We start from the raw sequence: 15,706 nt of genomic DNA, 5'->3' as shown, positions 1-15,706 counted from the left end.
CAAGCAAAGGCCAATATATAGAGGGTTTAGCAAATCCTGAATAAGGAATCTGCTTTTCACTCTAAGTACAGTGGACAGCCCCAGGAGGATTTAAGCATTGCAGTGACACAATCACATTGATTTTTAAAAGATCACTCTGGCTGCTGTGTGGAGAAGAGATTAAATGAGGGGGAAGCATGAGGTTCTGCTAAACTAGGACACACTTTCAGACACTTCCTCAACACAGAGTTCCTTAATTATTTAACATAGTTAACATCTATATGCCAACTTAAATTTAGCCAGCAATACACACCTAGATAGATACAAAAATAGCTCTGGTACTATTTCATTCATATGTAACAAACTACCCCAAAACTTAAAGATGTAAACCAACAATAATCACTCATGTGTTGACAACTTTGCAATTTGGGCAGAGCTTGATGGGGACAGTTCATCTTTGTTCCATGGGGGAATCAGCTTGGGAGGCTCTACAAAGGATTCAAAGCTCCCTTTACGAGATACCCTTGTTCATATAGCTAGCAATTTGGTGCCAGCGGTTGGCCAGGGGCCTTTTTTGTCTTCCATGTAAGACTCTTCACGTGGCTGCTTGGACCTTCTCATAACTTGGGCGGCTGGGTTCTAAGAGCTAGCATTCTGTAAGAACAACCCCCACGCGCAAGCAATTAGAAAGTCTCTGCTCCCATCATGCTTGCTAATTTCCTATTGGCCAGGGCTGGTCACATGGCCAAGACCAGCGTCAACGTGGGGAGGGGACTACACAGCACATGAACATGTAGAGGTGTAATCTGTTGCAGTCGATAATGTAACAAAAGCCAGACCAAACCAAATTTGAAGGGAACTTTTCAAAGAAACCACTGATTTTAAGACTTACTTCAATACCCAAGGGGAAGAAGGTCTGCATACTCATGACAGGTTCCTTTTTCAAAATTACTTAAATAACTGTATAGACTTCTTTTTAACACCTATGACTGTCCACCTTTTAAAAATGTATTTCATTTACAGTTACAAATATATGCTGCTGCTACTGCTGCTGCTAAGTCGCTTCAGTCGTGTCCGACTCTGTGCTACCCCATAGACGGCAGCCCACCAGGCTCCACCGTCCCTGGGATTCTTCAGGCAAGAACACCGGAGTGGGTTGTCATTTCCTTCTCCAGTGTACAAATATATAAAAAGATAAAAACTTAACATGTTATAAATGAATAACGTAACATTGGTTGTTCATTTTTTTAAAAAAAATTAGAAAGCATGAGGGGCCAAAAAGAAAGAAAGAAGAAAGGCATAATCCTTAACAGCATTCCAAGACAGACTATCAGACAATGGTGGGATTTTTTCCCCTACCTTCCTCACCCAAGTTTCACATTTCATGAAGTGTAGACTTCATACCAACCCAATGTCACTTCAGTGTGGAAGATGATCCTGTGTGGCATTAAAAAGGAATATATTTATTTGTCATCCTTTCTTCCTCTCTGTCCTCTTTTCACACATCTACCTCTGCAGTCACCATGGCTTTGCCCACATCTGATGTGGCTTCTTTGACCTGCCAGAACCATGCTGACACACTAGAGATGAACAGCAAGTGGTCACTCCGTTTCCAACACCTGGATGACTAGGAGTTTGGCTTTAATCTTCCAGGACATCATGTATTTCTATTGATTCTAAGTAGACGAAGAGAGAAATTTTTGGTAATTGTGCCCTGCCACTACTGTGACCAGGAGCTGTTAACAGGAGATAAGCTAGGCAAAAGCTGGCTAACCCCATGTGGTGATTCAGAACCCATTGTAGCTCCTATAGTCTCCCTTGAAAAAAGTAAAAAGTTGAGATAGTTAGGATTGGATTTCCTCTGAATCAACTGACCACAGGAGATGACATATTTCTTCAATATTCCCTAAGGGAAACAAGTAATAACATCTGAGAAAAGTGTAAGTTAGATCACTGTAAGTCTGATACTGTAAACTTATTTTCTAATTTTTTAATTGAAGCATAATTTACATATAAAAGCACAGATTCTACATATACACTTGAGCTTTAACACCACTGTAACCACCATCCCAATTAAGTTAGGAATATTTCCATCATCCTAGAAAGTTCCTTCGCATCCCTTTCTAGTCAATCCCCCGCCAGAGGCAACTGCTTTCTGACTTTTATGCTGCTGCTAAGTCGCTTCAGTTGTGTCCGACTCTGTGAGACCCCATAGACGGCAGCCCACCAGGCTCCCCCGTCCCTGGGATTCTCCAGGCAAGAACACTGGAGTGGGTTGCCATTTCCTTCTCCAATGCATGAAAGTGAAAAGTGAAAGTGAAGTCGCTCAGTCGTGTCCAACCCTCAGCAACCCCATGGACTGCAGCCTACCAGGCTCCTCCATCCATGGGATTTTCCAGGCAAGAGTACTGGAGTGGGGTGCCATTGCCTTCTCCGTCTGACTTCTATGGCCATACCTTAATTTGGCCAGTTCTTGAACTTCGTATAAGTGGAAATATACAGCATTTTGTGTGTGTGTCTTAGGCTTCTTTAGCTGAACACAATATCTTTGAGATTCATACATACTGTTCAGTATATCAGTGGCTCATTCCTTTTTTATTGTTGAGTATTAACTGTATGAATATACCACAATTTATTTATCCATTCACCTACTGATGGGCATTTGGGTTATTTCCAGCATGAGACTCTTATGAATGAAGCTGCCACAAACATTCTTTTACAGTCCTTTTAGTGTACATGTGTTCTGTTTCACATTCTATGTCAGGAGCAAAATTTCTGGGTCACAGGATAGGTGCCCATGTTACTTGTAAGAAAGTATCATACTGTTTTACAAAGTGGTTCTACTGTTTCATATTCTTACCACATATGCACCAAAACATACCCTTAGTTTTAGTCAGTCTAAGGTTAAAATGATATCTCACTGATGATACTTTGAATCATTACTTTCCAAATCCAGGGAGCTAGGAAGTTGGAAGTGTCAGCCTAAACTCTTCCTATTCACCTTGTGTGGGTCCAGGTCTGCAGCCACACTCAACTTCCACTCTGAGCCAGCATGGACTCGATATTCCACAAACACAGGGCTTTCTGGAAAGTTTGCATCATACACCATATTCAGTAGAACAGAGATAACTTCCATCTTTAACTCCCTTTTCTCCCCCGAATATCAATGGCAATATTCAACCCAATAAATGACACATAATTGATAAACACCCAGATGGAACCGGACTGAAATCTCAGCTTTAGAATATTACCTGTAACACCAAAAAACAAATTCAAATTCACAGCTGAAATTAAACCCATAGGTTTATGATCACAGGAAAAGTGAAAGGCTAAGCTGGTAACCCACAGGACTATGATCCTCTAAATACAGTCATTTCCCTCATGACTTTAACCATGTTACTCAGCCAGCCAGGGCTGTTAGGTCCTCATCTGTAAAATGGGTGTGCCAAAGCTGAGAATCAGAGGTGCTTGATGAGAATTAAGTGTGAAAAATAATCCAAACTTCCTTGGAAAGGGTTTACTACAAAACACAAGATTTTTTAAAATTTACAACTGTGCTTTAATTTCCATTTAAAGAAAAGGAAAAAAATAACAAAAATCAAAGACAAGAGCCCACTGCTTTGGTCTTTCCTCTTTAGAGTTTGTCCTTCTTCTCCAGTTATTTCTGGAGCCCCCACAGCTAATAACAGAATGCACACTAAGTTTCTTTCATTCCCACAAGTGACACAGAACAACTTTATTGAGGATAACATCTCCTTTGTAGACTCTATCACAAAGCTTCCTGGAGTCACATACTAAGTAATGGAGAAGAGATAGCCTAAAACAAATTAAGAGGTGGAGAAAGAGGAGCAGTGCTCTCTCTACAGCTGAGCTTTGACAAGCCTTCCTAACTAGAGCTGCTGCATGCAGCACAGTGGGAAGAGAAGTGTCTCCCCTGTGCCGGGTTCGTGCTGTCCTCGCATGCTGCAAAAGCCTTCCTTGGCTGAGTACATGCCCAGCCTCATGGGCCTCCTCAGGCACACAAAAGCAGTCACCATCCACCAGCTACCCCTCCCCAGAATTCACATGACTTCCAAGTTGCTCCTTGTGAGAGAGATAGGCACAGTGGCTATGGGCTCAGTGTGCCAGGGACCCCTGAGAACTTACAAAACAGAACTATGGGAATCATTCGGACTGAGGTCCTGATACTTTCAGTTTTCCAGTTTCCAGGCACATGGTGAGGTGGCATTTCTCTTTCTTCTCCGAAGTCAGAACGTGTGATTTTCCCCGGCTAATGAAATGTAAGCGGAAGTGACATAACATCCCTTACTAGTGGAAGCTTTAAGAGCCAGTGTGCAATTTATCATATTTTGTCCTGCTGCTCCAGTGATCATGGAAGAAGTATGTGTTGAGATGAAGCCTGGCAGGCTCATCCATGTGTGGCAATAATGAACAGGGCCTTCTAGTGATGCACAGTGGGTGGCTAGTATAAGCAAGACCCTGTGCTTTCAGGAGGCTGAGAGTGGGCACCTCCTTAAATTTTGTGCAGTAGGCACTCACTGTGGAGAAGGCAATGGCAACCCACTCCAGTACTCTTGCCTGGAAAATCCCATGGACAGAGAAGCCGGGTAGGCTGCAGTCTGTGGGGTCGCTGAGAGTCAACACGACTGAGCAACTTCACTTTCACTTTTCACTTTCATGCATTGGAGGAGGAAATGGCAACCCACTCCAGTGTTTTTGCCTGGAGAATCCCAGGGATGGGGGAGCCTGGTGGGCTGCCGTCTATGGGGTTGCACAGAGTCAGACACGACTGAAGTGACTTAGCAGCAGCAGCAGGCACTCACTCACCTCACTAGCCCTTAGCAAGAATTAGGCTTTCCTTGTGTTAAGACACTGAGATTTGGAGGCGGGGCTTATTTGTTACTGAAGCCCTCAGTAGCCTATTCTGACTGATTAAACAGCCCTGCCCTGGACTGGACAGAGGAGCACAGATAAGACTCCAGTACTGGGCCTGAGCCTTCCATGACCTGAAGGCTCCACCTCTGAAATCACTTCTGGTTTTATTTACAAGGAAGCCATGTCATTCAGGGAAATAAAATCATATTAAGTAATCAAAATAAGTTAGCTTATAAATATTCCTGTATATGATAGGTATACTTGCTTGCATGCCTGCTCAGTGGTGTCTGACTCTTGGTGACTCTATGGACTGTAGCCTGTCAGACTCATCTGTCCATGGGATTTTCCAGGCACAAGAATACTGGAGTGGGTTGCCATTTCCTCCTCCAGGGGACCTTCCTGATGCAGGGATTGAACCCACATCTCCTGCATTATAGGTAGATTCTTCACCACTGAGCCACCTAGGAAGCCCAGTACGATAGGCATAGCCAGAAAAAAAAAAAAAAAAAAAAAAAAAGGCACGCTAACAACATAATTGTCCCAGGGCCAGGTGACTGTATATAAACAGAAAGTAAGAGGGCAAACAGACTGGTCAAGATTCAGATCAAATGTCTGCTCTGCTCTTTTCAGGGCTCATTAAAAGTAGGACAATTTTATTTATACCATGCACACAGATCTGCCACAAACTACCTGCAGGGGTCAAATCAAGCTCTCCACGTACACAGTGATGGGCATAAGCAGCTCTGTCAACATAACCCAGAAAGCTTGTCCTAATCTTGACTCTGGTGCTTTAGATAGCTGATTAAAAGCATTTCATTTGTCTTCAAGATAATCACCAAGTTAAGTACCATGTGGTGCCAAGTTGGATTCTTTGGAATCACTAAACTGTGATGAGCTCTCAGACCTTTTCAAGAAAATCAAAGTTATTTCCCCTTGCTGCAAACCTTTAGTGAGCTCATGTAATTAGGATGACTGGCATGTCTTGCAGCCTTCTGCTGGGAGATCACCAGGTGCTTGGAGAGTAGGCCTAATAGAGCCAAGAGTGAGCTGAAGCCCGGGTGGGTCATTTAGCTTCACACAGAGAAAATCCTTCACAGCCACCAACTATACCCACATTTGTGGTCTCAGGACCACTTCTGTCCAATCAGCCATGAAGGGGCCTGGATAGGCATGTCCGTAGCTCTCTGCAACTCCTCACTGCTAGGGGCAAAATGAGTCCTACCATTCCTCTTCCTGCTCACATCATCTCTCTGGGGTTCTGCCTACTAACACGATGTCCTTCAGACACACTCTTCCCTAAACTATCACGACTTGACAATGGAATAAATACCCACTGAAAGGCTTCATTTCAGCACAGGTGCTGGATGCTTTTTATCAAAACTCTCATGTTGACTGAGCCCTTTCCACTGAACTCTGAACCCAGTAGTCACTGTCCATCAGGGCCTCTTCTTTTTTTTTTTTTAACTTTTTATTTTGTATTGGAGTATGGCTGGTTAACAATATTGTGGTAGTTTCAGGTGGACAGTGAAGGGACTCAGCCGTACATTTACATGTATCCATTCTCCCCTGAACCCCTCTCCCATCCAGGCTGACATATAACACTGAGCAGAGTTCCCTGTGCTAGACAGTAGGTCCTTGTTGGTTATCCATTTTAAATATAGCAGTGTGTACATGTCCATCCCAAACTTCCTAACTATTCTTTTCCCTGTCCTTCTCCCCAGCAATCATAAGTTTGGTCTATAAGTCTGAGAGTCTAAGTTCACTTGTATCACTTCTTTTAGATTCTGCATATAAGGGATGACATACAAGGTGCCCCGGAGAAGGGAAGAGGTACCCACTCCAGTATTCTGGCCTGGAGAATTCCATGGACTCTACAGTCCATGGGGTTGCAAAGAGTCGGACACAACTGAGCAACTTTCCCTTTTATATCGCATTTCTCCTTCTCTGTCTGAGGGCCTCTTCTCTTGATGTCCCAGAACTCACAGGGCTCAATTAAAATGCAGGTCATCACTTTCTTCCCTCATCTGCTTGTCCTGCATGGCTAGGCTTGAGAATCAAAGCCTGAAATCTGGGAGTCCCAGATTCCTCTCGTTCCCTCATTACCCACAACCATCTTCAATTTCTAGTGTTGTTCCATCTCAATGACATCTGCACCCCCTCTCCTTCCTCTCTGTTTCCCTTGCCAGTGCCCCTCTCCACCCAAAAGTCTCCTGGCTGTTTGTTCTCTTTCTCTACAATCTCATGCCTCCCCCCAACTCCTGACCCCAGTATTCCTCTTACCCACACCAGAGAAATCTGTCTAAGACAAAAATCTGATTCTGACAGTCCTTTGTTTTGAAAAGTTCCAAGTGTCCCAGTGGGTAGAGAATACATCCCAGAGCCAGGCTCCTGGATTTTCAGATTTTTCTCAAAATACCTGTAGCTGCCCGCTTGCAGTCCCACAGCATCCATCACAAACTGCTAGGACTTGTCTGTATGTGTCACATACTTTCCCACCTCCATGCTTTTTCTCCTGTGGGGTCCCTGACTAGAAAGCCCATCCCTTCAGGTTCTGCGTGGGGAATTTCTACTCATCAGCTCCACTGTCACATTTCTGAGGGCATTCCTCAGCTTCCTTCATTCTTTTCCTTCCTCTGTCGACCTACTATTTCAGATAAACTTTCCAACCCTGTGTTTCAGTTATCTTCTCCTGCAAATCAACCTCTTCCCCTTGCAAAACACAATGGATTCAAACAACCATCATTTTCTTATTGGTCCTAATTCTGTGCATGAACTGGTTCAGCTCAGTGTTTATTCTGCTCTTTGTGATGTCAGCTGGGCTGCAATCATCTGGAATATCTAAAATGGCTCACTCACATGACCTGAAACTAACACAACAGTGTAAATCAACTATATTCCAATGTAAAATAAAAGAAAAAATACTCAAATGGCTCACTCATATAGCTTGCATTCATGTTGACTGTTGTCTGGGAACTCAGCCTCTTTTGCCCTCCTTCATGTGGTTTGGGACTTCCCTAGTGGCTCAGATGGTAAAACGTCTGCCTGCAATGCAGGAGACCTGGGTTCGATCCCTGGGTTGGGAAAATCCCCTGGAGAAGGAAATGGCAACCCATTCCAGTACCCTTGCCGGGAAAATCCCATGGACGGAGGAACCTAGTAGGCTACAGTCCATGGGGTTGCAAAGAGATAGACATGACTGAGCAACTTCACTTTTCATGTGGTTTGATCTTCTCACAGCATGGTGGCTAAATGCAGAGGAAAAGAAGTGCCCCCAAAGCTGAAACCTCTAAATGAAAGGAAGAAAAAAATCTGCCCATCCTCTTGGAAATCCCAGAACGCGACTTCCACCACATTGGTCAACTCAGTCCCTGGGTGAGAAAAATAAGTGCCAACTCTTTAAATGAGGAGCAGCATGCTTAAACAGGGAGGGGAGGAACTGTAAGGCCATCTTTGGAGACTAGCTACCACACCCTTCTGGTGTGTATTCAGTGTATCGTGAACATTCTAAATGCCTCTTGAGGATAAACACTGTTTTCATCATCTCTTTCCCCACTGCTCTTAGCATAGATCCTTAAACATGGTACTTAGATGCTTGTTATATGTTTGCTGACCTTATCAATCCAATTATATCAGATTAAATCAGTCCATTGTCTTTGAGCTCCTCTTACATGCTATTCTATCTTGTGCACTGTGGAGTTCACTCTCCAGAAACTTATGAGTGGGGGACAACATTGCATCAGAGGAACACAATAGAAAAGGTGATTATTAATAGCTCAAGGCAATTACAGACAAGCTAGCACTGGACAGTCCATGATTGACTGCCAAGCTAATTGTGTGGGCACTAATCCCTCTAGATCTTCAAGGAGGTTGTGTTCACTTCATAGAGAAGAGGTTTTAAGTAGGAGACAGGGTTGGATCTGAGTCTTAATGTGAAGCGAGGACTGGTATGGGAGAGAAATATGACCATGGTGGATTACTAGGAGCCATCATGTGAAGACGGGACCACACAAGCTGCATGATTTAGTATGCTTATACACACATACACACACAATTATAACTTTTTTTCAAAAAGAGCCTTGTTATAAGCATACTCTAATAAATAAGAAAGTAAATAAGAGTGGTCAGCCATGAGAGTTCTAAATGATTTTTTTTTAAATAACTAATCAAAATGGATAAAGCGTGCATGGCATAGATTATATTGCTCACTAAATATCACATGTCTTCCCACCCTCTTATGAGGCTGGTTTGGGCTGAAGTGTATACAACTGCTGGTCCAAGGGAAGAAATAGCTCATGGTAGGTCACCATGCATTCTGTTCCCATCCTGTTTCCCTTCTGGAAGTAAAGAATTCTGAGATGATAGAACTGCAGGATGGAATTTAGGCTGCATCTGTAAGCTACCTATTGTTGGAGAGTCATGAAACAGAGTCTCTTCACCTGTCTCAGACTGCGACGTGACCAAGAAATACTGTCTTCAGCCATTCAGAAATTTAGGTTTTCTTTGTTACTGCAGCATAGCTTACCCTATTCTATTATATCCAGGGTTCTCTATGAAGGGATGGAATATCACATAATAAAAATGATTCATCCTCTCTTTAGAAAAGACAGCAAGCAAAGAAAACCTTTAGAATCTACTTTTGGTTATCTGCAGCACAAAGGTATGCCTTCCTGCCTAGGAGCAAAGGATTAGATGTATCTAATTAAACAGTCTAGAGGAGGAAATGGCAACCCACTCCAGTATTCTTGCCTGGAGTATCCCATAGATGGAGGAGCCTGCAAGGCTACAGTCTATGGGGTCGCAAAGAGTTGGACACAACTGAGCACGCATGCATAAATCAACAGTCAGCATCTACACCCCCTTGGGAACACTGACTGGACTCACTCATGCACTGCTGTGCAGAACTTTCTGCAGTATCTCTAATCACTGGCAGCAGAAGGTGAGCAAGGAAAGGCAAAGGTTATCTGAAATAAACAGAAAATTCTCAAACCTTATTAAGTCAACATCTTCCCTAACCAGACTTTTTAACATGGTGACTAACAAGTAGAAGATGGCTCTCCTGCCTCTTCTTCCCTGGTCTCCATCTAATTATATGAGCAAGAAACAAAGGGTGATAGAAAAGAAGGGCACCAGAGGCCAGAGAAATCCACAAGCTAGAAAAGTGGACCCAGAGTCTTAGGTGGCAGCTCCATCTGGGCCATTATTTTACTGCCTGAGACTGTCCTTGAGGAGGCACTTTATTTTTTCTATCAGCTCCACTTATTCTCTGGCTTGAAAGAACAGCCAGCTGTATACTGGTTTCTGGGTCCTCATGAATTTCTTAGGTTGTGCATCAAGACTTGAGACAAAGCACACTTGTTTGGGGGAATAAATTTCTTGAAATGAGCGGTGTTCGCAGCAGGCCCATTCTAAGAATGGTCCAACTTGATTCAGGGAGCAAGGGGTATAAAAGGGAATGAGATTTGCCCCTTTAATTATTTGCCCTAGAGAGACAAAGCCAAGAGAATAAAGAGCCCAAGCTCTCTCTCCTCTTGCCCTCCCATCTCCTGCCAGTGCCCCCTACTGGCTGAACCTAATGAAGCCAGAGGGCAGAGGGGTCTGTGGATGCGGTCCATACAAATCACAATCCCAGGGCTCAGAGTAAGATGGACAAGGACAGAAGACAGTCCTGGAGAGGCAAATGGAGAATACCCAGCAAGCACACTGACTAAAACTGAAAGGTCATAAACTTAGAGAAAATTCATATCTAGGTGAACTAGTATCAGTTGTCAACTTACACATATACAATGGGCATGTTTAAATTTAGAGGATGTTCCTCTGTCCAAGATTGTGATTCTCCCTTTTCTCCCCCAAGTCAGAACAGTGCAGAAGGAGAGACCAGAAGGAGCTTTTTTCTTCTTCAGACTATAATGGATGTGGGTGTCGGACATGTCTCATTAGCACTCAACTAAGCAGGAGCCACCACACAACTTTCTTGTGATCTTTGTGCTAAAAGGATGCCCTTTGGTGGAGCCAAGCAGAATGCATTAGAACTTCCCTATCTCTGATCACCAGCTGGAAGAGCCTTCACTGGAAGGTGGAGCCCCTGGCCCAGTCCCGAATCCTACACACTCTTAGTATCTGGGAGTCTCAACAGCCCTTTCCAGGGTCTGAGTCAGTACAAAAGTGCTGATGTCAGGAGTCTTTCTCCTGGCTGCAAAGGCTCATGTGTCTACCTCATTCCAGGGTTCATTTTACCCACATTGTGCATCTCAGTCTGTCAGATTCCCATCTGAGTCAGTCAACCATCCACTCCTCAGATCTCTGCTGACTGCTGCTTTCCATGCCTGGAAGTTCTCATCAGTGCCTTGGATCTTAACTGCCTCTGGTTCTTAATGAGTCTTTACTGGTCATGGCTATTTCAGCATGCACTGAGCCAGCCTCACTGTACAGTGCCCTGCCTACGAGGTCCTTTCTGTGACTTACTCTCTAAATGCCTCTTTCCTCCCCTGATTGGCACTGATCCCCTTCTTCCCCAGAGTGCCCCACTGCCTCCTCCTCCTCAGAGATGCTACATCCCAGTCACGAATTCTATGCCTTTGGATCCCCAAACTTTTCTGGAATCATCTACCTGGTGAGCAGCCCACAGAAGCTTAATGCACTAAGCCAACTCCTGTGAGCTTCAACTGTGCACTTAGGGATGAGAATGAGAAATGTTCAAATATTTTTTAAAAATAAGATCATGGCTCTCATTTAAATAGAAAACAAAAAGATGTCAAAGGTTTTATTTAGCTCATTAATTAATGTGGAAACCAGTAAGATGTCACAAATCATTCAAAGGAAAACTCATAGAGCCATACGTATATAGGCAGGCAAGAGGCAACATTGAGATGAATGCAAATAGATGCAAAATTAGTCCAAAATAAGTTGCACTCCACCACACACAATTCATTTGCATTTCTGTGGACAAGAATAATTTGTGTTATTAGTTTTCTACAATTTAGAGTTATAAAATAGCTCCAAATCAATGAAAGGTGGAGATAACCACAAAGGGTACTCTAAAAAAGACACCCAGTAAACCTTTTCTTTGCCAATTTTAAAGTCTCACAATTTTTCCTCATAGGAGGAAGGCCCCTCCCCTTTCCAATAGGAATCCACATCTAATATAACTATCGGAAGCACTGTCTGTGAGGTGGGAACAGACATCTTTGCTTGTGAAGACCAATGTTTGTGTCTTTAATCCAAACCTCAGTAAGTGCTGTAGACTGGATGTTTGTGTCTCCTACCCCAAAATCAGGATGTTGAAACCCTAACCCCTAGGGTGATGGTATTAGAGGTGGGGCCTCTGGGAGGTGCATACATCACAAGAGTAGGGTTGTCATAAATGAAACTGGTGCCCTTATAAAACAGACTCTGGAGAGCTCTCTCGACCCTTCAGCCATCTGAGGCCACAGCAAGAAGACAGCCACCTGCAATGAAGAAGAGAGTTCTCTCACCAGAACTCAACCAGGTTGCCACTCTAACCTGGGACCTCCAGCCTCCAGAACTGGGAGAAATGAATTTCTGTTGTTTATAAGCCACCCAGTCTCTGGTACTTTGTTACAGCATCCTGAAGGGACTAAGACAACAAAGCATGGCTACTTCGTTCCTTTTAGACATTGTTATTAAGGGTGTGGTCTGGTATTACCTGGAAGCTGGTATAGAAATTCAAATTTTGGCCCTCGTCTAAACCATAATTATTATTTTTAAAGGTCCTGGGCCTAAATAAATGGAAAGATAACCCACGTTTATGGATCAGAAGACTTAATAGTGTTAGGATATCAATACCCCCCCCCCATATCTACAGATTCAATGCCACTCCTATCAATATCTCAGCTGGCATTTTGGAGAAAAATTTGGCAAGCTTATCCTAAAATCCATATGGAAGTACAAGGCACCCAGAACAGCCAAAACAATCTTGAAAAAAATGAATGAAGTTGGATAACTCATACATTCCTATTTCAAAACTTATTACAAAACTACAGTAATCAAGACAGTGTTGTACTATTACAGAATAGAACTAGGAGCCCAGAAATAAACCCATATATTTCCGGCCAGTTAATTTCAACAAGTATGCAAAGACCATCCAACAGGGAAAGAATAGTCTTCTCAACAAATGATGCTGGGATAAATGAATACTCACATACAACAGAATGAAACTAGATTCCTTATCTCACATCATATACAAAAATTAATTCAAAATGGATCAGAGACCTAAATGTACCTGAATCTAAGAGCTAAAACTATAAAATTTTTAGAAGAAAACCTAGGTGTAAATCTTTGTGACACTGAATTAGGCAGTAGTTTCTTGATATGACACCAAAAGAAAATGAAAAGACAACCCAATGAATGGAGAAAATATTTGTGAATTATGTATTTGATAAGGAACTTATATCCAGAATATATGCAGAACTCTTACAACTCAACCATAAAAGGACAAACAACTCTAGTTTTCAATGGGCAAGGGATCTGAGTAGACATTTCTCCACATTTATCCAAAGAACATATGCACAAGGCCAATAAATATATACAAAGGTGCTAAACATTGTTAGTCATTAGAGAAATACCAATCAAAACCACAATGTGATACAACTGAATATCCACTAAGATGATTAAAACTTTGAAGCAGACAGTAACAGCATTAGAAACTTAACATACTGCTGGTAGGAATATAAGAATGGTATAACCACTTTGGAAAACATTTTGGGAGTTCCTCAAATTATTAAACATAGAGCTACCATATAAGCTAGCAATTCCACTCCTACATATATTTCCAAGTCAAAAACATAAATCTACACAAAAACCTGTACACAAACGTTCATAGCAACACTATTTGTAATAACCACAAAATGGAAACAACTCAAATGCCCATCAACTGATGAAAGAATAAATAAAATGTGGCATATTCATACAATGGAATACTATTTAGCAATAAAAAGGCTAAAAGATTTAAAACATTATGCTAAGTAAAAGAAGGCGGATACAGAAGGCTACATACTGTATGACTGCATTTCTTTGAAAAGTCCAGAAGAAGCAAACCTAGAGAGATAGAAGGTTTAGTGGTGGCCAGATGTGGGGGGAGGCGAGATGGGGAGTGACTGCTAGTGTGTAGGGAATTTCATTTTGGAATGATGAAAATATTCTTGAGATGTGGTAATGGTTGCCCAACTTCATGAATACACACACACACCAAAAAACAGTAAATGTTCACTTTCCAAAGATCAAATTTAGAGTATATGAATTATGTCTCAGTAGGGTTATTTTTTAATGGTCTCAGGTCAGAGGCACACTTGCCCTGCATTTTCTGCCTCACCTAGGCTCCTATGGAATTTAGAACGTGGTGCCCCACCCCCTCCACCTCCCAGTCCCAGTATCTACTTCCTGTAACGGATCCTCCTCACAACCCGTTCCCCCATAGCAACGGCCACTTCCGGTCCATCCTCGAGCCAGTGCCCAGCCGCTTGCCGTCCAGCTGCGAGCGCTTCTGTGGCAGCCATCATGGCTTACCGTTGGAAGGCTCCGAGGAGGCGGCTGAGCTCTCCGCCTCCGCTGCTGCCCTTCCTCCTGCTGCCTGGCCCGCAGTTTCCCTATCCGAGATGGCTTCTGGATGATGATGACGACGGCGACCTCCCTGATGCCCGCAGCAGCCCTGAAGGTGCGCCACCACTACCACAGCGAGTGCGAGGCCGCAGTCGACAGCGACGCCGCCCTAGAGCTCCACAAGTCCTTCCAGTGCCTGGCGAGGGCCTGCTCCCTGCACCACCACCACAACGTGGCCTTGAAGCAGATCACCCAGTTCCTGCTCTGCTCCCACGAGCACAGCAAGAGGGCCAAGAGCCTGATGTTCCTGCTGAACCGGCACAGCAGCCGCATCTCCTTCCTCAACATCAGGATGCCCGAGACCCAAGAGCTGGAGAGCAGCCTCCAAGCCATGCAGAACACCCTGCAGCTGGAGAAGAGCATCAGCCAGAGCCTGCTCAACCTGCACCACCTAGCCACCAAGAGCAGGGACACCCACCTGTGCCACTTCCTGGAGATGCGCCACTTGGACCAGCAGCTCGAGTTCATCAAAGAGCTAGGGGACCATCTCACCAGCGTGCTCAAGATGAGGTTCCCTCAAGGCGGTCTGGCAGACTGCGTATTTGATAAGTTTACCCTGGGCAACAGCGACAAGGAGGACTGATTCTGGACTGGACTTTCCCCTGAGTCACGGGGTGACTTCCCAAAGGTCACCCTGTCTGCCACGCAGACTGCAGTATTGCCCTTGAAAAAAAATTCACTAGCAGTTCTTCCACTGAAGTTATTACTTCAAATAAAGTTATTAGTTGATGCAAATATAAAGGTCTCTCTTTTATTCATGTGTGCAGCTCTCTAATTTTTTTAAGTTTTAAACAGGTATCCAGGAGACTCTCCACCCAACCATGCCCCATCCATGTGTAGTTCAGGATCTCCACAGAGGGAGGGAGGTTTTACATGGGCCCTTGGAAAATACAAAATCAGTCTTCCCCTTATAAACAATGTATATGTGGGGAGGGTGAGGTAAGGTGGGTGGTCTGGGGCTCTATGGGTTGGTGGGTGGTGTTTGTAGGTGCTAATGTATGGTAAAGATAGAATATGGTCCAGAATTCATCACAGCAGTTGCCTCTGGGGAAGAAGTAAAGGGAATGGGCAGGGATTAAAAGAAAGGGATTGGAACTTGAGGCAGGTGGTATGGGTTCCATCTCTGTTCAGGGAATTCCCACAAGCGGTGTGGACAAAAAAAAAAAAAAAAAAGATCTTCAGCATTGTGTGATGTATTTCAGTTCAGTAAGATGCACACATCTTAATGTTTGTTGAT

The 15,706-nt window shown here is 43.6% G+C and overlaps 1 protein-coding gene across 5 annotated transcripts in view; it reads right to left on the bottom strand.

Annotated features, from left to right (window-relative positions):
• LOC129639096 (uncharacterized) overlaps nt 1-15,706 on the bottom strand; it is a 229,641-nt gene that overhangs the window by 85,519 nt on the left and 128,416 nt on the right. For 2 of the 5 annotated variants that reach the window (XR_008708174.1, XM_055563988.1), the window contains one exon: nt 11,621-12,299. The exons of 2 other annotated variants lie outside the window; for them this stretch is intronic. Coding sequence is in view for 1 of the 3 variants with exons in the window: in XM_055563988.1 (XP_055419963.1) it covers nt 12,265-12,299 (35 nt within the window). In the remaining 2 variants the exon portion in view is untranslated. Of the gene's footprint in view, nt 1-1,338; nt 1,417-11,620; nt 12,300-15,706 lie in introns of those variants that run through there. One more of the 5 variants, XR_008708173.1, reaches the window with a different exon arrangement.

The sequence above is a fragment of the Bubalus kerabau genome, chromosome X (genome assembly GCF_029407905.1).
Source record: "Bubalus kerabau isolate K-KA32 ecotype Philippines breed swamp buffalo chromosome X, PCC_UOA_SB_1v2, whole genome shotgun sequence".
In the NCBI taxonomy this organism is placed as follows: Eukaryota; Metazoa; Chordata; class Mammalia; order Artiodactyla; family Bovidae; genus Bubalus; species Bubalus kerabau.
Note: the sequence above shows the minus strand (reverse complement) of the source record. Positions and strands in the feature narration are given on the sequence as shown.